A 24,909-nucleotide genomic window follows, 5' to 3' on the forward strand; every position below is an offset into this window, starting at 1 on the left:
TTAAGATCATCTAGTTCCAACCCCCCTGCCATGGGCAGGGACACCTCACACTAAACCATGCCACCCAAGGCTTCATCCAACCTGGCCTTGAACACTGCCAGAAAGCACTTCCATGCCTTTGTATGAGAGTGTTCACCTCCTTTTTCAGGGCTGAACATAAATGTATCAGTGGCTATCTGTTCTGTTCTCCCTGCTGAAGGCACACACCTGAACAAGCATTTCTAACACTGCCACCACAGCTCTCTTGTCACCCTCCTCCCAGGCACCCACGTTCATATTTGGCTGATTTGCACAACTCCTGGCAATAGTACCAATGCTCACAGGAATGGGCCTTTTACTCCCTGAGCAAGTGAGCCATGATTATCTTCCAGCAATGTAATGGATGAGACTTAGCCCTATTCCTCACTGATTAAAGCCCATGTGCATCATTTAATTCCCCTGAAGAGTAGTGGCCTCTGTGGCATTTTGTCTCCCAGCACGGAGCTGACCCTCACCTGCTGTTCACACAGCACTGTGGCTTCACTGATATGAACAACTCTGTCAGTCACAGCTGTAATTCCCACCCTTTCTCCACTCATAGTGATGAGCAAAATTTTTCTACCTTCCTGGGTGTTTTGATATTTTTCTCAGCAGGGCCTGCCATGATTCCCTAGATTCCTTCCTAAAGGGATGCCACTAAGAGGCATGTTTTCTTCTCCTGATTCTTACTATCAAGAAGAAAAGGTTACAGACCTTTCAAATTCAGTTCTAATCCTGGACTAAAGTGTTCAGGATTGGTGCTTCCATGTGATAACAACCCTTATAACAGCATATAAAGAACTATGCAATAGCATAGGGAGCTCTGAAAGAGAAGCATTAGCTCATTGTTTTTGTTCTGGCCACAATGCCTTTTTGTGGAGGATGCACTTCCTACTACTGCAGGGAGCTGGGAGAGTAGAAATAATAAGATGCTCACCTTGTTAGCCAAGGATTAGGCCCAAGCAGTATATATTTAATTAGACTTTAAAGAGCTTATTTCAATGTTAGAAGATGCAGCTCTTCCTTGTTGCTGTTGCCTCAATATAACTGTTTCAGTAGGTGTTCTGCTTGTCAAGAGAAAGGAGAGCGTTTTCAGGTATTGTGAGTACTCAGTTTTTGTTTGCATTAAGACTAAGAAGAACGAAGTTAACCCAAAGCTGTTGTAGAGGTCATCTAATCTCTTTGGTTGAGAAGATCTGTCCTCCCACTGACTCATCTTCCACACTATAAAGGAATACCTCTTCCTGATGACAAGCTCTTTTGCAGTGTTGCCTCACCCTTGGTCATTCTAGAAGCAACATCTTTTATCACGAAATTTAGGAACTACATCAGAAATTGCAGTTTTTACATAGATCACATCTTTGGACCTACCACAAGACCCAGGGCATTCACAATGAGCATTAGTGAAGACGACGTGGAGAAGTTTCTTGATGGCAACCCTGCTTTTGCAAAGCAGTACTTTGAGAAGAAACAAGGAACAGAGTCCTGGAATAATAATGAGTGTGAAATCCTTTTTGAGTTGATCCAAGACATGCAAGAAAGCATCAACATGGAGAAAGTTGTTTTCAAGACCTTGAGAAGAATCAGGTCCCTTATTCATGCTGACCGCTGTAGTCTTTTCATGTACAGGCAGAGAAATGGTACACCTGAACTGGCAACAAGGCTCTTCAACATCCAAGAAGGAAGTACCCTGGAGGATTGCCTGGTTCCCCCAGACTGTGAGATTGTCTATCCACTGGACTTAGGCATTGTGGGCTATGTTGCGCAAACCAAGAAAACCATGAACATCAAGGATGTCAGTGAGGTAGGTTTGTCATTTGTTCTTTCACTTAGTAGAAGACAGGTTCACACCCTTGCAAGTACAAAAGGGTCAAGAGGCAGCAGGGCATCTTAGTGCCTCAGGCTCAAACCTCTTGCAGTGTAATAGCTACGTACTGGAAACCAAAGCACCAGTGGCAAGTTTGTTAGTTGCTTCCAATTTCATTTATGGATCAAAATGAATCTAAACAAATTAATTACAGTAGGTGTTAACTCCTGCAAACAAGTGCAGTGTCACACCTTGTCTAAAAAATCACATCTAGTCCAGCAGAGTGAGGTACAACCATATCCTCATTGAACGCACATGGAAATTTCCACAAACACTTCTCTTCCGTGAGTAACTGGCAAAGAGAGAGGAATCCTTTATAGTGAGTCCAGGAGGGTTTCCCACTACAAACGCAATTTGAAAATGTTTGCTGTCTGATAAAGTTTGGGTCAAGGGAATTCAGAGGCATTTTTGTCAGAGGGAATGGACCTGTGCATGAGTGATCTTCATCAGAAGCAGCTAGAGACAAGCTTTGACCAAAAAAACTCTTTCAGCAAACCTGCACACTGCGATACCAAAAGGAATGCAACGAACTTTAATGTTACATCTTTATGCCTTCATGACAATATTTACCCGCTATACTCCTGGGTTGAATCATTTAAACCTGAATGGCAGTAATAATAATCCACTTATTCTAATTATAGTTATAAAACTAAAATCCATGTGACCCAAATATGGCATTTGGGATTACTCCATCTTTTGTTTGCTGGTTACAAAGAGACCAGCAGTTTATCCATCCATTTTTTGCTCAATATAAGCACAGCCAAATGCTTCAGCAAAAAATGCCTTGTCTTTCACAGAACATACTGAGACATTGATTTTGGTTTTGCAACCACTTTTGTTTTACTGGGAGGGGGGAAGCATCAGAATGACTTAAACTCTCTTTTAATGTGACTTAAACTCTCTTAAAAAACACTCTTTCCTTCCCTTCTACCTATCGTCCATGCACAATGGCCCAGCAACATGGAAGGTAATGTGTGGGAGAACATTTTCAAGGAAAACATGGGGTAGATGACTTCACAAAGGCTGCAAGGCAACAGCAGCTTCAGGGCCCAGGCAAAAGCAGAATTAAAAAGAGGGTGAATGAACTTCCCAGTAACTGCACAAGACAGCACTGATTTATAAAGTGTGGCTACACAATGCAGGCTGGTAACTGTGGTAACATGTTAATGGCAAGTTGGAGGAAAGGATGGAGGAGGTACTACAAAGGATGTCAGTGATTTAAGAGCCTCTTTCTTCTGACAGAGTCTGCAATATTAAAGCTTGTGATTTGCAAGATCTCTGTGAGAAAGAACTGCATGCGTTACAGTGAGAAATCACAGTCATTTTTCTTGATACCAGCTTTTTCACCTGTACAATGTCCAATTTTCTGCTAATTCATTTATCTTACTCAATAATATTTTAAGCAAAACTTTCTTGAGGCAGCTTATTTTGAGAAGATGTGCTTTAACTTGGTTTCAAGACTACACATAGTGTGGGAAATGTGTAATTTGTAAATTCTCTGTTGAACAGTGTGCCCAGTTCAGTTCATTTGTTGACGAGCTCACCGACTACACTACGAAAAGCATCCTTGCAACACCCATCTTGAATGGCAAAGATTTAGTTGCTGTTATTCTGGCTATTAACAAGCTCAATGGTCCGCACTTCACCAGCTCTGACGAAGCAGTAAGTGTTCTGTAGCTCAGTTTCTATCAAGTGGGTGTTACTTTTGGCATGTAACACAGACTCTACTGCAGTAGGGATGTCTGCTTTAGTGAAGCTCCACTGGTACGAATTTCCCCACAGGGGACTCACCCTCCCTCTAACACAAGAGGCTTATTATGAGGATGCTTATCTCAGAAATCTTTCAGGGAAGTTACAGTGGGATAAGCCTTATCTCATACCAGTGCAAAGCAAAGCATTTATCCAGGGGAATTACCATGATGTTGCTGAAGGGGTGTTATGAAATCCAGTATACTGGAGGCTTCTACTATGTTCAACTCAATCTCATTTTTTGCCTTTTCAGCTTTTTCTGAAGTACCTGAATTTTGCTTCCTTGAACTTGAAAATTTATCACTTGAGTTATCTTCACAATTGTGAGACTCGAAGAGGCCAGGTAAGAGTGCAAATGCAGATTGGGCTGTATCCCAAAATCAAATGAGATCATTCTTCTGATTTCAAAGCTGTAGCTGATCTGTTCAGAGATCTGTGCCTGAAGAGCAGAAATAAAAGGTGCCCTTATCCACTTTAAGATACTGCTCCTCCCTCACAGTTCAGCATTACTTTCTGTTCATGCTATTGCTGGCAAAACTGCAGGAGCTGATGCAGTGGCATCAGATTCAGCAGAACTGAGCTCCAGATGTTTTGTTGAACTGAGACTCCCGGGGCATTTAGCCACTTCAACCAGCAGCAGTAAGAGATTTCCTACAATTAAGATTGTGGTATTTTTTCCTTACCTGCTTATTTAAAAGGGGTATAGAATTTTTCTTAGTGCCAGTAAAATGACTCACATGCCTTTTGAATTGGCCTCCCTCATTAGAAATTAACAGAACTGAGGGGTTTAGGGTATTCTGAATTGAAGCAATTCAGCCACTGTTATTTTCCATTACTTGGATTATGAAAGGACTCTTGAATTTATTGGGATTGGAAGTGAATCCATGCAATCCCTTTCTGCAGCAGACACCTGGCTGTTATTGGAGAGGACATGCAACTTTTTCAGTGACCATAAGCATGAATGATAGTCAGGTGATATACCCATCTAGCAATGCTCAGTAACTCAAATAAAATAGAACTAACAAAGGTTTATTCCTGTTGAGGTTTAGCAGTAGGACGGGGGGAGGTAATGAAAAAGCTAGAAAATAAACGAGGGAGCCCAAGAGATAGAAGGCCTAATGCTTCCCACAGCATGGTCTGCTCTGCATGAGTCCTGTGTTCATGTATCACTGCTGCATCAGCAGGTCCCACAGAAAGTGTAAAGTGAGAAGGAGATGCAAGACACATGGCCAGCTCTACCAGTAGTTCAACCGACAAACTTTTGGACATCTAGATCTAAAAGTCTGTGCTAGAGTTAATACGATTGATTCTGTGAGACTTTAAAGTAAGAAAGTACAAAGTAAGCAAATGACACTCTAAGGTAGTCTGAGATTTTAGAATTGCAAATCCCAGCTGCAAAGGCTAAGGGATACTGTAAGTAAAGCAGCTTGTGAAAGGACAGTCTGGTATGCTTGTGCTCAGATACTGTGAAAAAGTCTTATTAGAAGATCATGTAACACATTTTTTCCAACTTATTTACATCATTCCATGAATTGGCCATTCTTTGGGTGTTTCTTTCAGTTCCTACTGGGCTTTGTGGCTTTCAGCATTACTTATTCCATTCTATGAAATGCCAGAAAATAAACCATTGATCACTTCGTCTAATAGTTTCTATGACACCACTATCCTATCAGAAGGATGCTCAGAGGCCGGTGATACTGAACACCTCAGGCTTTGTAGGGAGTGGCCAAGTTATTCCAATTTATGGATTAGAAACAGAAACCAATGCAGCTCAGAACTACCAAAACTAGTGCCCAGTGAAGAGGTGAGACACTTTTCCTGATTGTGGCCATGTAACAGTACTTTATTCAAAGCATAGGTCCAGTCACCTTCATCAGCACCTCTCAGTGCTTCTGAAGCCCTATTTCTCGTGTTCTATGAGCTTGGAAAACAAAGTAAGACACACTCAGATACAGACACACATGCATTAGCTAAGCCTAATTTGCCACATAACCTCAATTATTAAAAATGAAAGAGCCTAATAACAGCTTTCTTAAGCGTGCATTTGTAGGGCACAGGATAGGGAAAGGGATCATAGGCTGATGTGCACACAAAGCAGCAGTGGAAGGGCTTTGAGTAAAATGTCAACTTGGATATTTCCAACTCCAGCCTCCAGAATTTACAACACTTTTGGTGAAACTGTTTGTGGATGCAAGATTTTACTTATGGATATAAAATTTAAGTGGGGCCATCTTTTTATCTGGCACTACTACTTTTTTGTGCTTTATTTGTAAGATGGAACTTTTACATAGCATTCCATGGTGACCTGACTTGTTCTGACAACACATCTTCCACTAGTAATTCCCAGTGTGAATAAGCAATGCTTTTACACTTTGCAGTGTAGGTTGCTATTGCAGTTTTCAGAAAATGTAGTATAAAGCCCCAGCCGTTTCTTTCTTATTCCAAACTCATTTGGAAAGCCCAGCTCTCAAGGAGAAGATATGTTTACATTTGGATTATATCCTGCAGGTGCTACTGTGGTCAGCTAACAAGGTTTTTGAGGAGCTGACAGACATTGAGAGGCAGTTCCACAAGGCTTTTTACACAGTGAGAGCATATCTGAACTGTGACCGGTACTCAGTAGGTCTCCTGGACATGACAAAGCAGAAGGTGAGTGTTCACATGTGTCTTGTATATCTTTTGGCAAATGAGGAGCCTGGGATAAAGGAAAGTGAGAGAAGGGTAATAGCTAATCACCAGAATGGGACTGTCAGAAGAGGCAGAGGCTGGGAAAACAAAGGTGTCTGACTACAGCAATCCTGGTCAAAGCCTGCAACATAAGCACAGCCTCACAAAGCCTGTGGATATCAGAACTATAGTGAGATACCCTTATAAACCCCCAGCAACAAAGTAGCCACCGTCCTCAAAGACTCATCCATGTACATGTTATCAAGGCTTTTAGGCAATATTTGGCTTCATGAAAGTAAGCTGACAGAAGCTCAGTTACTTTTGCAGCTCTGGTTTGGTCTGAATGCACCTTTACAAGATACATGTGGGGGTTACACAGTTTCTTTGCAGTGGGAGCCCTGCTTTATTCCACAGTCAAGCTGAGTGAGGGTACCATGAACTGCGATGTCCACCATGTTGCCAGAGGCTTTATAGCATGCTCGCTTGTGAAGATGTGTATTAAAAGATCATAAGTGTGCTAATGACACTTTGATCAGCATTATAATCTAGCCTAAGTGAAGAAAGCATAATCTGTCACTTTAGCAAGATGGCAAGTAGCAAATCATCCCCTATGGTCACACTCTGGAAAATTAAGAACATGGTGTATCGACATAACCATTTGCTCTGTGAGTACAGTCTGTGCTGTTACTGAATGAAGCAGCATCCTGTGTATAGGATGACTATATATGGCCACATAATGCACCTTACACTTCATGATTTGGACATACCATCATGCTGCGTAGTATCAAATCAGTCTTATTAGTTCATGCCTTCATTACACAATACCAAACCCAGCATGTTAGAGCAGTGGTTACTTCGAGCCTCATAGCACTTTTTTTACTCTAAATATACTTGTTTTACATTTTAAAACCAGGAATTTTTTGACCTGTGGCCAGTCTTGCTGGGAGAAGTTCCCCCCTACTCAGGACCTCGCACCCCAGATGGCAGGGTATGTGAGAACAAGATTTCTTAAACTCTCTCCTGTCTGGCTGGATTGCCTCATTGCTAATTTTAACATAACACTCATTTTTATTTGCAGGAAATAGTCTTTTACAAGGTCATTGATTATATATTACATGGAAAAGAAGACATCAAAGTCATCCCGTAAGTGCCCAGGTTTTGTCTGCTAGGTACTGACACAGAGAGTAGCTAAACCCAAGGTTCTCAATGACAAAGACTCATGAGGAAATATTCAAAGGACAGACAGGATATAGACTAAGAGAGCCAGAATGCAAGCTGATGCTTTGACTCACATTTCTACAGGACAAAGGTTTCCTCCAGGGCATTGGGACCATGGCTAGCAAGTCGGGCTCCAAAAGTTACTGCAACCAGTGATTCTTTTTAGATGCAGAAGTGAAGTTCCTTGAATGCCTGCACTTTTGCCACTTTCCTTGGCAGGCTGAGGCATCACTTCTCCTTGGTAACTTCCCTGTGTCAGCGGGTGAACTCACCCAGGTTGTCCTTGTGTTTAGGCACCCGCTGTCCCAGCCCTGCCATCCACCCCTCTGCCCAGCTTCTCATGGTGAGTCCTGCTTCCCTAACTGTCATCCAGCGTCTTCATTTGTCTCTCATCCTCCAGTCACTGTCCCCATCTCAAGGCTACCTCTGGCCTTTCTTTCTCTCTTGATACCACAGAGATTTGTCTTTCTGAAAGCCTCCCTCTTTTCCTGCCACTGAAGTTTTCAAAGAAGCCTTGGGCACCTTGAACAAGTCTGACTCAACAGGCATTTCACCCAGTTCTAGTCACACCACTTCACACTGCTGTTTGTGCTGCAAAAAAAGGCCCCTTTACTTAGATATAGCAGTGTTCAGGTGTTCAGGCTTGCAGACACTCTGAGCCAGGAGCTTTCTTTAAAAAAGCATTTTTCTCTGTGCTGAAGGTCTGAAACTTACCCTCTACTCCCAGGAGCAACTTCTTCGTAAGTGTCCACAGACTATATTATTTTATGGGTTATTTTGCATTGGATCCTTGAAGGAAAAGTATTTACCTTATGTGGAAAATTTTTGCTTGTGCACGAGTCCTTTCAAAGTAACAGGACTGTTTAGTAACTGACAGTGAAACACATAAAAGTGGACTGTGCGATCAGCTGAATACATGTCATCTCCATAATCATTCTTCAGTAAACATATATCCTTAATTGCCCTTACATGTTTTTCTTTCATTCAGAAATCCTACCCCAGATCACTGGGCGCTGGTTACTGGACTGCCAACCTATGTGGCTGAAAGTGGATTTGTAAGTACTTAATGAAGGCCTCATCAAGGCTTTCTGAGATGAAGTCAGACTAATGCTGCTTTCTCATCAATTCAGTTTTTTGTTTTGGTATTTAAACTTCTCATTGCCCACATTGTAAAACATTTTCTTTTGTGTGATCCCCTAGATTTGCAACATTATGAATGCTGCTGCAGATGAGATGTTTAATTTTCAGGTACAGTGAAAACTTTGAGTCCCATCAAGGGTTCTACTTTTTATGAAAAAAATGTAATTTAGAGTAAATATTATGCATATTAGTATTTCTTTAGCCCGCAGCCTTTATGTAAAATGGGAATGCTGATGTATTTAGAAAACACATTAAGTACATGGTGTCTTTCTGCTTGCTATTGCTTCAAGGAAGGTCCTCTAGATGAATCAGGATGGACTATCAAAAATGTTCTCTCCATGCCAATAGTGAACAAAAGGGAAGAAATTGTTGGCGTTGTCACATTTTATAACAGAAAAGATGGGAAACCATTTGATGAACAAGATGAGACCCTCATGGAGGTATAGTTCCTTGCTGCAGCTGGAAGTAATTCATACGCTTGAGAAAGGTCACTATTGCTCATTGTATACCTACAAAGCATCCCCCAGTGTTTTGCAGTTAAGTAAGTTTCTTTGTTGCTTATAGAGGTGTTATGCATCAGCTTGAAAGTTTTCAAAGCAACTATACAAAACACTGGAGGAGGGGGGGTGTTCAGTCTTGGAAACCCAGCTGTGTTTGCACCATTTTGGTTCAGCATTCTTGGATTGGATACCTAGCCATGAGCAGTTGCTATGTACTAATATGACCATTCTGACCTGTGTTCACATAGATGTAGCTGGCTCACATTGGCTGGGCAACTCCTTTGAGAAATTACACAGAAATTTTCTGTGTAGCTAAGATACAAAGGGTGGCCAAGTATTGAATCTACCAACAGCAGCTGTGATTAGAGACCTTGCTGCTTGGAAATGCTCCTATGCTAGTTTCAATCCAATTTAGGCATTCAGCTCTTGGCATTTATTATCAGTCAGAACGTTTCCTGAAACAGACTTTTTTATCAAACAAAAACACTGAAAAAAAATCAGTTTGAATTGGCCACTGAACAGCAAACAAGATGGGAGCAAACACAAGGTGTAAGTAAACATATATGAAAGGCGATAAGAACACCTTTCTCTCCCTTGATACAAGGGTTCCTGATCTGCTGTCAGCATTGTGACACCAGCCTTTCCACAGGCATGGAGACAACTGCAACAACACAGAAATAGCTTTCCATATGCTGAATGTCCACCCTGGATAGAGGGTGCTCCACATGCGTGGATGCTCTAGAGGTCTAAGCAGATTCAACATCTCGGGAACTGCTCTGCTGAGGAGCAAGTAGGGGCTGGGAGCAAACACTCATTGATAGACATGTGGCCAAAGTGGAGCTTGTGTTTCTCCTAAAATATATCATTCAATGTTATATTTCTGTGTGTCTAAGGAGGACATGTTTTGTTTATTCCACCGTTTCCTTCTTTTCTCCTCACCAAGTCCTTGACACAGTTCCTGGGTTGGTCTGTACTCAACACAGACACATACGATAAGATGAACAAGCTGGAGAACAGGAAGGACATTGCTCAGGATATGGTGCTCTACCATGTGAAGTGTGACAAGGATGAAATCCAGGAAATTCTGGTAATGCCTCACAAGGTGCAACACACTCCCAAGGGTGCTGGCCTTGCCTGTGACTTAATGCACAGACACAAGCCTCCCATCCCACAGAAAACTTCCAAGCACCACGGTGTGGAGGCAGGACCCAGGGCCCCAGTTACTGCACAGAGGCAGAATAGTCTGTTTTTTGTCTCTGTGATCTGCCTCTCTGCCTCAGCTCACTGCCACACTGTGTCATTCCTCATTTCCTCAGCAAAGCCGGTCATGGATATGGGCTGACACAGTTGCTACCCAGGGAAGGCAGGTAGGGTGAAAGAGGAGCTGTTTTATTCCCAAAAATCTCTCTGGTGCAGAGGGTGTGGAGTCAGAAGACCTAGCTGAGACATTGACTCAAAGGGGACATTTGCAAGTTGAGGAAACATGAACATGAAACATGATGAAGGACAGGGAGAATATTTTACCAGAAAGAATGGGTTGAAAGACCCTAGATAGAGCTAAGGTCCAGGAAGAAAATGCACTTTGCATATGAGAGCTGCCCTCAGTTGCCCCAAAGCTGCACAGTGCAAAGTCCAGTGGGCTTCAGTTATAAGTTTAACATATGCGTGCTCTTTACAGCCAACACGAGAAAAGCTGGGGAAGGAGCCAAGCGAGTGTGAGGAAGATGAGCTGGCAAGCATCCTGGTAAGAGCAATGTACTGCTCCAGAGGATAGCTCTGGCAAACAAATATTGCTTGCGTGGATGCAGGGTTGACATACTGGTACACACCCATAGGGCACCTGGTGAAGGGTGAAGGCAAAGCCTACCCTGCCCTCGTCTGCTGTACGAGTTTAAGGTTATTATCAGGTGACAGCGAATGCCTTACCCAGCTCTCAAGGGAGCTCTCTGCCACTTTATCTCAAGGGGGTCAGAGTCCACTTGGAAACTCATCAGCCAGCTTGACCTGTCACACTATTTGTTCTCCAGAGTAAATATGGAGGGCTGTAAGTCTTCCCCGTAAGACCTCTCAAGTCTTGGGGTCTTTAAACTATAGCAAATCAACAAGAAAAGTGCTTAACAGAAAACAAGCAATATTTCTTGAACTTGACCAAGCATGCGTTCCCTATTTGCCACTTATGGTGTTATCACGAAAAGTTGCATTTCAGTCTATTTATGTGCTATATTCTAAAAGCAGAAGATCCTAGCAGTATGATACTGATAAATTTGCATTAAGCAAAACCCATTCCAGGTGTTTCTAGGGATGACATAAGTAGTACAGCAACAAATTGTCCCACCTCCTTTACAGAAAGAAGAACTCCCAGGGCCCACAAAGTTTGAAATCTATGAGTTCAGGTTCTCTGATTTTGACTGCACTGAGCTAGAGCTGGTGAAGTGTGGCATTCAGATGTACTACGAGCTCGGCGTGGTGAAGAAGTTCCAGATCCCACAGGAGGTAGGAGCTGGCAGCACTAGGGCCTCCTGCCTTGGATGGCCAGCAGATTCAGCACTGAATGGCTGAGGTCCCCATTCATGCCCTGCATACCTCATAGTGCAACCATAGGTCTGGGGTTGTGGGAGCTTGCAGGGGTGTGTACCCTGAGCCCCCTTGCCTTGCTGAGGGCAGGGGATCCCCTCGCAAAGCCTCTGGCTGCTACATATGTGTTTGGGGAATGAAGCTGGCCTCTTCTGCCATGTGTTGTCTGCCATAGGCATGGGTTTGTTGTCAGGTCTATGTAGGTGGAAAAAAACACCATGCAAAACATGGCTTGCACTTACTGTGTCTAATGCCTCTCACAGCCTCATTGTAAAAGCACAGTTTCCAGGCAAAACACAGGGCAGTGCATAATTGTATATGCTTTGTTTGCTATAGTACGTACCTGACAGCTTTCAGACAACATAATCACTATGGCAGGTCAATCTGCCTTTCTTCTCCCTGCAAACAAAGCCATGCCTTTATTTGGTGCAGTTGTTACCTGACTGCTGGCGACAAGAGCGGCGTGACCATGTGAGAACAAGGGTCCGCTAGCCCCTGGCGTGCAAGTTCACATGTCTTGGCACTCTTCACATGCGAAACCGCAGGAGTCACGAAACTGGCACTTCAGCAGTGGTTTCTCCGCACATCATGTGACGTTTATTGCCATCTAGTGGGCTCTGGGTGTAACTGCAGGAAAAGTTCACCCTGGAGAGGCAGGCTGGGAAGTAGGAGTAAAGTGGGGTGCTCTGGACGGGAATTACTTCTATGCTTTTTGCTGATAGCATGTCAGTGGCAGAAAGTACTCCAAATTTCTACTCTGTAACAACTAACCTCTGATACAAGCATGAAAAACAGTCATTCTTTGCTGCCACTCTGAGCAGCTAAGATTTTGAAAAATGAATTACCTATCCATGATTAATTTTCTCCTTAAGGAGAAAACCTATGCAGCTACATAGAAGAAGTAGAGGCTTCTATGCAGCTACATAGGAGGCAGTACATGTGGAAAAGTAGAATACAGAGGAAAAAAACATTTTGCTATTTCATGCCTTATATTGTAATTGTTTAGATGATATAAACACTACCCATCTCTACATCTATGGAGCCATATCACTTGGAAAGTGGTATCAGTATTACTAAATAACAGTAATTTAGTAAAACTAATCAGTATTAATAAATCTTATATACATAGAGAAACATGGAACTTCAACCAATTCGCAAACAGTAGTATTAAAACTATTTTTATCCAGACATTGCTCTTTCTTGTTTGTCCCTCAGGCATCTTTGATTTTGTTTCTCTGAGATTAGAAAAAAGACAGCTATATTTTAATGTTCCTTTTAGCCTTCCACTAGGCTTTACTACAGCAATGCTGTGCAGCAAGGTGATGTTATTACAGCTTCTCATTTCTTTCTAGGGCCACCTCTGAACCTCATTCATGATTTCTGTGCACTGTCTTTATTACAAGTGCGACAGGCAGAAGCTTCATCACACAAACTGACATGCTCTTCCCCCCATTTGCAGGTACTGGTAAGGTTTGTGTACTCTGTCAGCAAAGGCTACCGGAAGATAACTTACCACAACTGGCGCCATGGCTTCAATGTCGCGCAGACCATGTTCACTCTCCTGATGGTAAGGTAACACCTTCCCACCTAGTGCTGTGGCTTGACTTTGTTAGCAGGTGGTCTTTTGTTGCACTTGCAACAGGTAGGGGAGAGAGACTACAGGACTTCCTTTCTTCTGGTAGTTCCTGACGGTAAGAGCCAGATTGAGGTTAGCTGGAAGGGATGCAGACACCCTCACACTTTCCATTTCCAGGCAGGTATAAGTTGATCACTAGTGTGAATGTGGCAAGTGCCACTTCTCACAGGCTCTCAAGGCCACAGATGCCCCAACAATAAAAGGTATCAGAGTGCTGCTCCACAAGAGGGATGAACCTCGTGCAGACAGTAAGATGCAGACAGCTTGCATCAGAACTACGTCTACAGTCCCCCAGATAGTCTTTTGGGTGACTCAGATTGGAATCTGAAATCCATTGCTCAGAAAGAGGCAGAGCCCCTTCAAAAAGGGATTCACTTTGTGTCCAGTGACTGGAGAGGTTCTTGTGAGGACCCAGGTGTCCCTAGGCCAAGAGGCTGCTACAGAAGTGGCACGCAACATTGCAGGTGGGCAACAAGCACATATGTACAACACACCTACCAGAGTCTGAACTGTTTTGTTTCCAGCTGCTTCCCCATTTTAACTTGAGTGTGCCACAACTGCATTTAGCTTCATGAGTTATTTTCAGTTCTCCTGGACTGTTTCAATGGGGAGATCCCCAGAACAGAACAGTAACAGCTCAGTACCTTTTTTTATAAGAGATACTAACAAATGACATGCAAATTCTCACCCTCCAGACTGGCAAACTGAAGCGGTATTACACAGACCTCGAGGCCCTTGCAATGGTAACTGCTGCTCTGTGCCATGATATTGACCATAGGGGAACCAACAACCTTTACCAAATGAAGTAAGCACTTTCCGACTACTTCAAACTATTTACTGTTGCTGTCGTGTGGAGTGGGATCAGTCTGTGATCACACCAAACTCCAGCACAGCTGTTTTATACACTGCAACCTTTTGTTTTGCAAATAAGTTCACTTTTCAGGTTGATACAGAACTTGAAATCTGGCAGTGCTCTCTGGGGCTTTCTTTAGCTCACAGCAAACCTCCTTTGGTTAAAGCCACACTCTGCATTACTGTTACAGTGTGGAACATGTGCAGCACAGGCATTTAGTAGCCTCAGCATCATAGAAGACTCAGGATGCCATTGAGAGGAATCCGGCCATAAGAGGCCTACTTTTTGCTGGAAGGTGTCTGTGGAAAACCCACCATGAATGACACAGTCCTCACCACCTGCAGAAACAAAGCACCTACGAGTATGAGGGTGCTGTTCCCAGTAGGTAGTAACTAGCTACAGAAGAACAGCTGCATAATTTCATGACCAGCAGAGCCTTTGTTGCTCTGGTGCTCAGTAGTGTCAGATCACAGCTCTTCTGCAGTGGCTGCTGGCTATACTGTCTTACTGTCTTCTGGAGCTTTGGGAAATGTAAGTCAAGGTGGCTGGGTTTTTGCATAAAAGAGTGTCTTGTTTGTCGGCTAGGAAAGTGCCCAAGGACTGCTGTTTCTTCTGTTCCTGTTACTAGGTATGAACATGTAGCTATTTAGGAATTAAACAAGCTTACCATGCTGAAGTAATAACAGTCCACTCATAAACAACATTTTTGTGAAATCTGCAGTGGAAGACTGTTTTACAGCATCCAAATAGCATCCAAATAAGCAGTGTTATAAAACTCTTTTACCAGACTGAAGTCATTAGCTATTAAAAATGTTACTCTTAAGCCTTTTAGAATGAGTTGAACTTTTGTGTATGACAAAATCAAAAATAAAATGGGACACTTCATTTTTTAAGTAAGTGCTGTGGTAATATCTTTAATTTTCTGTTTGTGCAACCAGATCTCAAAATCCTTTAGCTAAACTTCATGGATCCTCCATTTTAGAGAGACATCACTTGGAATTTGGAAAATTCTTGCTCTCTGAAGAGGTTGGTAATAAACTGTAATGCAAACACATGAATGATTTACTTTCAGGGAAGTTTTCCAGCAGCAGAGCTGACAGCTTAGCACAAGACCTTTCTCTGGTTGGGATACCTGCTCTGCAGCTATCCCAACTCTGCAGTTGCCTCACTTTCCCAAGTACTAGATGCTCACCCAGGACCAAAATGCACAGGCTTCCTAAACCCATGACCTGGTTTCTTCAGAAGCCATATTGTTATGCCCATGTAAATAGGTTAAACACAGAATTGTCCTCCTGTAGCCCCCTGGCAGGGCCAAGGCTAACAGACTCCCCCAGCTAACTTCTCATTTCAGGAAAGCTTGCAGTGGGACCAGGGCACAGATTTTGGGCACATGCTGTGTAACAAGCTTCAGGACACTGATCCTGTTCAGTGAACAAAAGTGGAGATGAGGCACCAGCATACAGTGAACAGGGCTCACAACCCTTGCACCTCAGAGGAGCAAGCTGAAGCTATTAAAGTTACATATTAAAAAAGTGAGCACAATTGAGAAAGGGATATGGTCAGAGACTCACAGCACCACAATGCTTGGATTTTGCAGTTCCCTTTTCTTTGCTTTTCAGTCACTGAATATATGTCAGAATCTCAACCGCAGACAGCATGAGCACATGATTCACCTGATGGATATTGCCATTATAGCCACAGACCTGGCACTCTACTTCAAGTAAGTCAGTCACATATACACCTGTTTTACAAAGGCAAAAAGTGATTTGTTCTGAGAACCCACCATGCAGCAGTCCTATTCACCACCTCTGACATGAGGGCTGGTGGAGAGAACTCAAACTGCTCAAAAAAACTTTGGACTTTTACTCACTATATCAAATACATGACATTTTAAGCCTCAGTTTCCAACAAGGCAGTACTGTATGATCCTGTAACAGAAAGAAATGTCTGTTGGTTCAGACACTCTTTGCTAGCAATTCAGCACTAAAGATACTCATAAATGGTGAATGACCTGGCAAGGGCTGCATTATCAGCATGCACTGGCTTCCTGGAACACACAGCTGGAATTCAACAACATGACTTCCTAATTAGCAGAGAGGTTTCAACATGTGCTTTCAAAATGCAGTGCCAAGACCAGAGGCTGCATCTGTGGTTTCCAGTGAAGAATGATTGTGCAAAATATAAAGTCCACAAAAGAGGAATATAAGGAAGGGTGCAATACCCAGTCCTCTTACTCCAGAGGTAGGGTGGCTATATGTGAGCAGTTACCACTGCTTCCTTACCAGGTGCACACAAAATGGTCTTTGCCCTTCTTGGTCCACGCAAACAAAGGCTTGGTTGAGATCAGACCCAGGCAAAATGATACACATAGAACATGTATGCAAGCTGTTTTATGGACCTGGCCTAAATGTCTTCTCTGTTAGCAATGAAACAGCAGATTTTTCCAAATTTCACACTACTCAAAATATGTGTGTGTTGTGTATAAACCCCTCCCCAGAATTTTATATATATATTTCTATATATAAATAAAGTTAGCAAGATCAGACTATGCAGGTAAAGCCAGGTAGTTTCACAAAGCCAGCTCTAGGTTTCTACAGGTTGCTTAACATTCAGGGAAAAAGCCTTCTTGCACTACCAACAAAGGTGGAAGCTGACATAACTTGCAGTAGCTCATATTTTCAAGTTCTTACTCATGACTCACCACTACACTAATTTTTAAGACATTTATAATAGTTTTCCCTGCTTAAGAGAAGCAGGTGATGGTGGTTGGATTTGTTAGGGGTTTCCCTGAGGACCTAAATGCTAGGACAGCAGCTACTGGAAACCCTTATGTAAAGGTTATCAATGTCAGGATCAGTCATCTTTTTAAACACATTTGTTTTCTTGTTTTGGAGCTTTTCCTATTTATTTTTTCCCTCCTCAAAGAAAGAGAACAATGTTTCAGAAGATTGTTGATGAGTCCAAGACATATGATAGCACGACTGCCTGGACTGAATACCTGTCTCTGGAGACAACAAAGAAAGAGGTTGTCATGTGAGTAATCAGCTCTGAAAAAGTTAGTGATGCAGTTACCTCATGAGAGAGCCTCAGAACATGCCTTGTGCTGCACTTATTACAATCAGCATGTGATACATTAGTGTCTGCTTATACCTGATTTTCTGGAGAAACAGGGGAAAACAGGGACTATAGCAACTGGTTTTGGAGTGTCCTTCTGCTCATATACTCCTAAGGAGATGCAGAATCCCTTCTGGCCATATACCAGACCACCCTGCAGGACACAAGGAGGGGCAGGCTGCAATGGCAGATGTATGGAAATCCAGCCCATTAGTAGTCCTTCCCAGTGGCAACCAGTCTGAGCTGCACAATGCTGCTGCTGTGACCAGACAGACACTTTGGTGACAAATTGCACCCACAGCTTCAGCTGCAGCAGTTCTCACCTCCATGTGGGAGACAAAGATATTACTCCACAGTCAAGATGTTCAGCCCAGTAAATTATTAAAGCAGCAAATAACTTAGTGCCAGAAGCAAGGAGTTGCCTAGAATAAATCCATTTTAGTCAAGACAGCAATCCTTGATGAGCATCCCAGTGAGAGCCAAGGCTGTTCCAGCAACCCATTATTCTTTCTCATTTTATCTATCTTTCTCACTTTATCTATCTCTATCACTTTATCTTTATCACTTTATCTTTATGACTTTATCTGTCTTAATCACATTATCTATCTTTATAATTTCAGCAGGGTCCTCTGATGCTTAGGGGAGTATAAGAGAATGAGCCTCCTGGGCCTGCAAGAGATAGGGTGCAGGCTTAGAAAATAAACTAATTTCTTTCCTGGTTTTAGGGCCATGATGATGACTGCCTGTGACCTGTCAGCAATCACAAAGCCTTGGGAAGTCCAGAGTAAGGTCAGATACTAGATATACTGTTAGATTTCTCTAGCTTACGCTTCAAAGTAATGCAATAAGCTGCCTAGAAGCTGAATCAAAGCCTCCTACCACAACTACCAAAGGGACTTGAAAATATGATTTTGGTGCTAAATAAATCTTTAAGATTGCAATTGTGAGTTCTTTAGGAAATTCATGTTTACTAGAGAAGAAAATAACCCCCCAAAATGTTTAGCTTCTTGAGCTACCGTGGGGTGGTTTGCTTGTAACATATGGGTGGAGGGCTTTTTTTACAGCAATACCTGCTGTCTGCTAAGCTGTTTGGTTTCCTTTAGAAGTTTGCTCCTGAATGGTACTTCATTAAACTGTTATTAAATTTTAGAGGAGGATAAAAGAAACAAAATCCACCTTCCTGTTCAGCATGGAGAAAGGACAACTGGGAAAATCATAACAGCCAGCCACAATTGTGATCAAGAGGCAAATCCTTGAGGGGGACATATTGGAAATCTTTCTTAATAGATGAGCAGTACTAATAAGCTTCAGTGCAATAAGGCTGTTGAGCTGACACTACATGGGTGCATGCCCATGGTCAGCGTGACCAGGAGGTCGAAGGAGGTGATCCTGCCCCTCTACTCTGCTCTCGTGAGACCTCACTTGGAGTATTGTGTACAGTTCTGGTGTCCTCAACATAAAAAGGACATGGTACTGTTAGAACAAGTCCAGAGGAGGGCCACGAGGATGATCAGGGGACTGGAGCACCTCCTGTATGAAGACAGGCTGAGAAAGTTGGGGCTGTTCAGCCTGGAGAAGAGAAGGCTGCATGGAGACCTCATAGCAGCCTTCCAGTATCTGAAGGGGGCCTACAGGAATGCTGGGGAGGGACTCTTCATTAGGGACTGTAGTGATAGGACAAGGGGTAATGGGTTGAAACTTAAACAGCAGAGGTTTAGATTGGATATAAGGAAGAAATTCTTTACTGTAAGGGTGGTGAGGTACTGGAATGGGTTGCCCAGGGAGGTGGTGAATGCTCCATCCCTGGCAGTGTTCAAGACCAGGTTGGATGAAGCCTTGAGTGATATGGTTTAGTGTGAGGTGTCCCTGCCCATGGCAGGGAGGTTGGAACTAGATGATCTTGAGGTCCTTTCCAATCCTAACTATTCTATGATTCTATGATTGCGATACTTCTGAGGAGAAAGTTTGTAGCTGGGCTTGGACAGAAAGGGACAGAGGGACTAAAAGTGAGATTTGCCTCATGTTAGGGACCAGAAGCATATCATGTTGTAAAGCCAAAGTCAATGCTAACTTTTCTTTTTTTTCTCCTTGGCAATGTAGGTAGCTCTGCTGGTAGCAGCTGAGTTCTGGGAGCAAGGAGACTTAGAAATAAGCGTCCTTCAGCAACAGCCTATTGTAAGTACCATGTGAGAGTCAGAAGGTTCAGCTCAGACAGCAAGTCTCAGCAGGGACTTACTACAAGGAAGACTGCTGTCAGAGCCCTGTGAGTTTTCCAAAATCACCATTCCTGCCAAAAGCCACTGGAAAAGTGGGTACTCATCTAGGGAAGATGCTCTGTGACAGAGCCTCTTGTGCAGTTCTCCATATAGGTAGATGGGTCACAGTGGCTGTGAACCAGCAGGGAGTGACCCTTCCCCTTGAGACGTTGCACTGATCCCTTGCAGAAAAAAGGAAAATGGGATACGTATGTCACAGAGGAAAGAAGGAGTTCTATTAAAAATTAAAACAACAAACACAAACTTTGTAGAGTCCAGAAATTATTTCTGGTAATTAGAAGTACATTATTACTTAGCATATATTTTTTCTGCTATAATAACAAATACTTAAATTTGGCATTGAAAGAGCCAAGAGTCTTCAGCACTATATAACATAAGCCTTTTCTCAGGTATATGGTTTAGAGGCACAAGGGAAAAACATTTCATCCTCCTCCCAATACAAGCACATTGAGACCTGTCTGAAATAGCTGCTGACTGCTCTGCAGCAAAGGAAGTGAGCTGTTTAGACAGCCTTTACAGATGGCATGGCATAACTGCCAGGTTGACACAGGAAGGCACTTTCAGGGAGAAAACAGAGGTGTCTGTTTCAATGAGGTGTCTCATACAATATGGCAAACTTGTGTCCCCCCACAGCCCATGATGGACCGGAGGAAAGCTGCTGAGCTTCCAAAGCTTCAAGTGGGTTTCATCGACTTTGTGTGCACATTTGTCTATAAGGTAAGCGACACACCCTTGCACACCGCATCCTTTCCAACAGGGGTTCAAATCCCAGGTGAGTGACTCCTGGTGCAGCAACACCACTCATGGGGAGAGGGGCAGGTACAGGACACAACACCTGCCCCTCCCTGGAGCACTGTATCTTGATCCCTCTTTGTGCCCTTGGTACTTTACCTGCATCAGCCAGCCCAGGAAGTGAGGCACTGGGGTTTTCCTAGGGTAAGATGGACAAGCACTGCCTCTGAGCTGCATTATGCTGATGGGTATGTTTTGGTTAGGAATTTTCCCGTTTCCATGAGGAAATTCAGCCTATGCTTGATGGACTGCTAAACAACAGAAATGAGTGGAAGACCCGTGCCGATGAGTATGATGCAAAAATGAAAGCTCTGGAGGAAGAGAAGAAAAAGGAGGAAGAGAAGATGGCTGCAAATAAAGGTCAGAAACAATACTTAGCTTTTAATTCCAAACTCAAAAACATACTTCTGCAGTACTCTCCCAGATCTGCAGCAAACTCTGACAACAAGGCAAAGAGTCAGATGCCCAGAACAAGTTTCCTCAGTCTTTTTCCATTGGCAAGGTTGAAGACACCTTATCTTCAAACCTGACACCATGACAGGCTGTCAAAAAGGCCACCTGCCCAAATACCCAGGAGATAGTGCCTGGGAAACCAGTGAGACTACATTCAGCACAAGCACCCATGCAGCTGAGAGACATCCTATTGCACAGAGGCTGTGGCTGATGTGCTGTCCCACAGGTCACAAAGCAGAATGAGTTAAGAAAAGCTAACACTCACTGGGAGAACACTGAGGAATTAAAATTCATCCCATTTCTAGCCCAGATTAGGTACGTCCTAGAAGCAAGCAGTAACAGTGTAGCAATTCATTTTGGTTGAATCTTTTTTTCTCCTGTGGGCTCAGCCTCTGTAGCCCTGAAATCTGTCAGCTGCAATGGGCATTGGGTGAAAGCTTATTTGGTAGCATGAGGATTTGTTTGATTCTCAGAGAGGTGGGAGCAGAAGGCTCTCATAGCCTCTCCCAGATGCTTGATCAAACACTCGTTGCAACTTAACTGCCTTCACAGAGACAGCTCCTGAAGTCTGCTTTTGTTCCAGACTGGACCAAAATCCCAAACAGCCCATGGAGTGGCCATTCCTCACATGACACAGCTTAGGAATCATTAGAGCAGTCTGGATACCTGCTCTCAGTTAATTAATAGTAATTAATATAAAAGATCAAAAGTAAGTGCTTTAAGCTAGAATTTGGAGAATTTCTGAAGAATTTTTTCCTAAGTAATCAGTATTTAAGTGAGGAAGGTTTCTACTAACTCTAAAACATTATTTCCAAAGCAGCCTTACATGTATGACTAGTTTGCACAGCAGACAGCTCTTAATATGGGTACTATAGGTATAACCTACATTGATCACTGGGTAACTTAAAAGTGCTAAATTACTCCTGTAATAGGTGAGAAGTACATTTATGACTGTACCTCTAATTCTGTGTTTCTTTTTATACCACAGATGGAATAACCTGCAATGGAGGAACAGCTCCAGCTTCCAAAACCTGTAGCATACTTTAGACATACTACCAATGCAATATATGCCTCCCAAAATGAGAATGTCCAGGCTTTAAGTATATATACATATTATGGCATACAGATACATTCCTGATTGGACTGTTCTGCTACTTTAATTAGGCTTATAACAAACCAGGGAAGGGCTAGATCTCATTTGCCTTAATTGCATCTCTTCCTGATGGTAAGGAGCCAATTCTGACCTGTCTTTTGCTCCATTTAATGCACCTGATGTCAGATGGCATATGGCAAGTCAGAACAACATTTGGCCCAATAGATCAGGTTGCATGACTATGGAAGAGCATTTCTCCTGTACAGAAACACTTCTTACCCAAAGCAGATGGGGCCAGTTCAATTCATATTTTGCTCTATACAACACTGTGTGATTGTCAATGAATGGAACTATAGCCTGCAGAGTAGGAAAACTGAAAAGGAGCCAAATTTATCATATCTAAGCCTGTATCTGTTAGGATATAATGAAGAAATCTGTAGGTAGAGATAAAGCATGAAAAATGAGCATAGTAAACTTCAGAACTTCTCTAAAAAGTTATAATTCCATGTAAAACAAGGAAACACGGTGATAACAGTTCTACACCTATTTCAATAATTTGTATAGGTTGCTGCTTTAAAGCATGGAGCCATTCATGCAAGACCTAATAGCTGCCATCTTCACAAGCAGGATGCACACTCTGCGCTAACTAAGGCTTCCCTCTGGCACATACGATTGTAAGACAGTGTTACTATTACCCATTACAGTTAACCAAGCAACCTGAATCATGACATCTCCTAAATTTGTTCTGTTTTGCCTCATAATGCCAATGTTATTCGACACAGTTCTCTTCTGAGGAGTACCAACCCTCCTTCCTTTCCTCCTGTTCAGAGATGTCTTGGTTTTAGATTTCCCTCCAGACTTTGAAAAATGGATGACTTGTATTCTTTTATTTCAGATAAAAGCTAGGTTTCCTGTTTATTCATGCAACCATATTAGAACATTTGATTACGTTCTTGTAGCCGTACAGAAACCCTTCTCTGCTCCTCTCTCTCTCTCTTTTTTTAAGTGTTTGGAGATCTGTTTTGCTGGGGATTTTCTTCTTCTTCAATTAATCCTGCTACCTTCAGTGCTTTCATCCTTCAGTATCTTGTTTTGCATTACAAAAATACTGCAAATAAAAGAAAGACTAGAGCCATGGGTGTATCTGGTGATGATTTATCTGTGTCTCTGTACAGTAAGCAACTGTAATAGAATCATAGAATAGCCTGGGCTGAAAGGGACCTTCAAAGGTCATCTGGTCCAAACCCCTGCAATGAACAGGGACATTTTCAACTAGTTCAGGTTGCCCATAACCACATCCAGCCTGGCCTTGAATGTCTACAGGGATGGGGCATCCACCACCTCTCTGGGAAACCTGTGAGAGTATTTTACCACCCTCATTGTAAAAAAATTCTTCCTCCTGACCAGCCTGATTCTCCCCTCTTTTAGTTTAAAACTGTTAATCCTCTCCTGCTATGCAGCAATTCCATGAGCAGCAAGCTGCCTCTCAGGAAAATGCAGAAACCTGTCCACTTGCATGAAAGCTAAATAAGTCACTAGTAGTGACTTCATACTGTATGCCTCAGTGTCATCGAGAACCACGTAAGAGACTTGCATACTAAGGCAAACAAGTTTTTTTTTTTTTTCCAGTGGGAAAAATGTCACAAGATTATCATGTTGCAGAGTGGTGAGCAGTGGGCTTTCAAAAAATGGCCACAAACCACTGTACACTTAAGTGTTGAGAAAAGCTCCTTATGTCCTCAAAGATTTACAGGAAATAAAGCTGGGAGGCTGGGGTCTGTCCTGGGGTAAAACGGACAAGCACTGCCTCTGCACTGCATTGCACTAATAGATGTGTTTCAGTTAGGAATTCTCCCATTTCAAAGAGGAAATTCAGCCTATACTTGATGGGCTGCTGTCAGTCATGTCTCTGTGGGAAGCCACATACAGAAATTAGAGGGCAGTAAGAGAAATAGAAAACCAAGACCTTTCATTTTCCTTTTCTTTTTCTTTTGCACTATAACAATTTCTGATGGGATGCTGTCTGTAGGCAAAATCTTTCCGCTGCAGCTTAATCTCAGGGGCTGCAGAGTGTTTGCCTGTCTGTATAGAACTTGCATCCTCGCTGGACAGTCATTGCTAACTTTTTTGACAGGAACAACCTGTGAGCAGAGGCAGAAGTGACCCCTGCAGGTCCATAGGCAAGCAGCATGTCTGCACTGGTGGAGCTGAGAGGAGTTGCAGGGTAGGGTGAAAAGGCTGGTGAGACAGCCTACAGCTGCAGTTTGAGATTACCCAACAGCAAAGTGTCAATCATCCATGGTACCATGGGACCCCTCACCTCCCAGAACAGCTCACCAAGGGAGGGCACTAAAGAAACAATGCAGTGCTCAGGAAAAGGCAGCTGGTGGGAGGAAGCCCTTCCCTCTCCCACGCCTGGGGAGATGCTGTGATGAGATGCTTCATCTGCTGTTCCTGCTATCTTCTCATCTGGCAAACAGGCCATTTCCAGCTACAGTACATACAGCCCTGAGCTCCAGGCAGCCTATCATTCCCTTTTGCCCTTCACTGTGGCTCTCACTTCCACTGCCTAACACACACTGAGTGTCTGAGGGGAACACTGACTTTTATTTCAGTATACATCCGGCAATTGAACTTGCCTTTTTTTTCCTTTTCAAAATGGTATCATCTAATGACACAGCCACTTTGCCAGAAGACTGGGACCAGTGTCTTTTCCAGCCAGCAATCCCTTACTATCTTTCTGTGTCTTTTTGCACCATCAGAACCATATCGCTGGCAGTTCACTTCCCACTGAAGGTGTTAGTCAGATGCAGTGAAATCTGGCACATTTCTTACAGCGCTCCCCTTGGCAGCTGTCTGCCAGGAATTACTGGACAAAGAAAATGAAGGGGTAAGAAATGTATTTTTACACACAGTATTTTCCCAGGCCTGAGAGAAAAGTGATGCTATTGCAACACAA

The 24,909-nt window shown here is 43.0% G+C and overlaps 1 protein-coding gene across 1 annotated transcript; it reads left to right on the top strand.

Annotated features, from left to right (window-relative positions):
• The first annotated feature begins 1,270 nt into the window (after positions 1 to 1,270).
• Positions 1,271 to 21,944, top strand: PDE6B (phosphodiesterase 6B). Its single transcript, XM_005154873.3, has 22 exons — positions 1,271 to 1,822; positions 3,395 to 3,547; positions 3,888 to 3,977; positions 6,143 to 6,283; positions 7,215 to 7,289; positions 7,380 to 7,444; positions 8,508 to 8,574; positions 8,720 to 8,767; positions 8,950 to 9,099; positions 10,103 to 10,246; positions 10,838 to 10,903; positions 11,506 to 11,652; positions 13,193 to 13,300; positions 14,065 to 14,174; positions 15,161 to 15,248; positions 15,842 to 15,942; positions 17,148 to 17,255; positions 18,062 to 18,125; positions 19,437 to 19,511; positions 20,246 to 20,329; positions 20,608 to 20,764; positions 21,846 to 21,944. The coding sequence occupies exons 1-22, from the start codon at positions 1,412 to 1,414 to the stop codon at positions 21,902 to 21,904; spliced, it is 2,511 nt and encodes an 836-aa protein (XP_005154930.1). The 5' UTR covers positions 1,271 to 1,411; the 3' UTR covers positions 21,905 to 21,944.
• Positions 21,945 to 24,909: the final 2,965 nt, after the last annotated feature.

The sequence above is a fragment of the Melopsittacus undulatus genome, chromosome Z (assembly GCF_012275295.1).
Source record: "Melopsittacus undulatus isolate bMelUnd1 chromosome Z, bMelUnd1.mat.Z, whole genome shotgun sequence".
Lineage (NCBI taxonomy): Eukaryota > Metazoa > Chordata > Aves > Psittaciformes > Psittaculidae > Melopsittacus > Melopsittacus undulatus.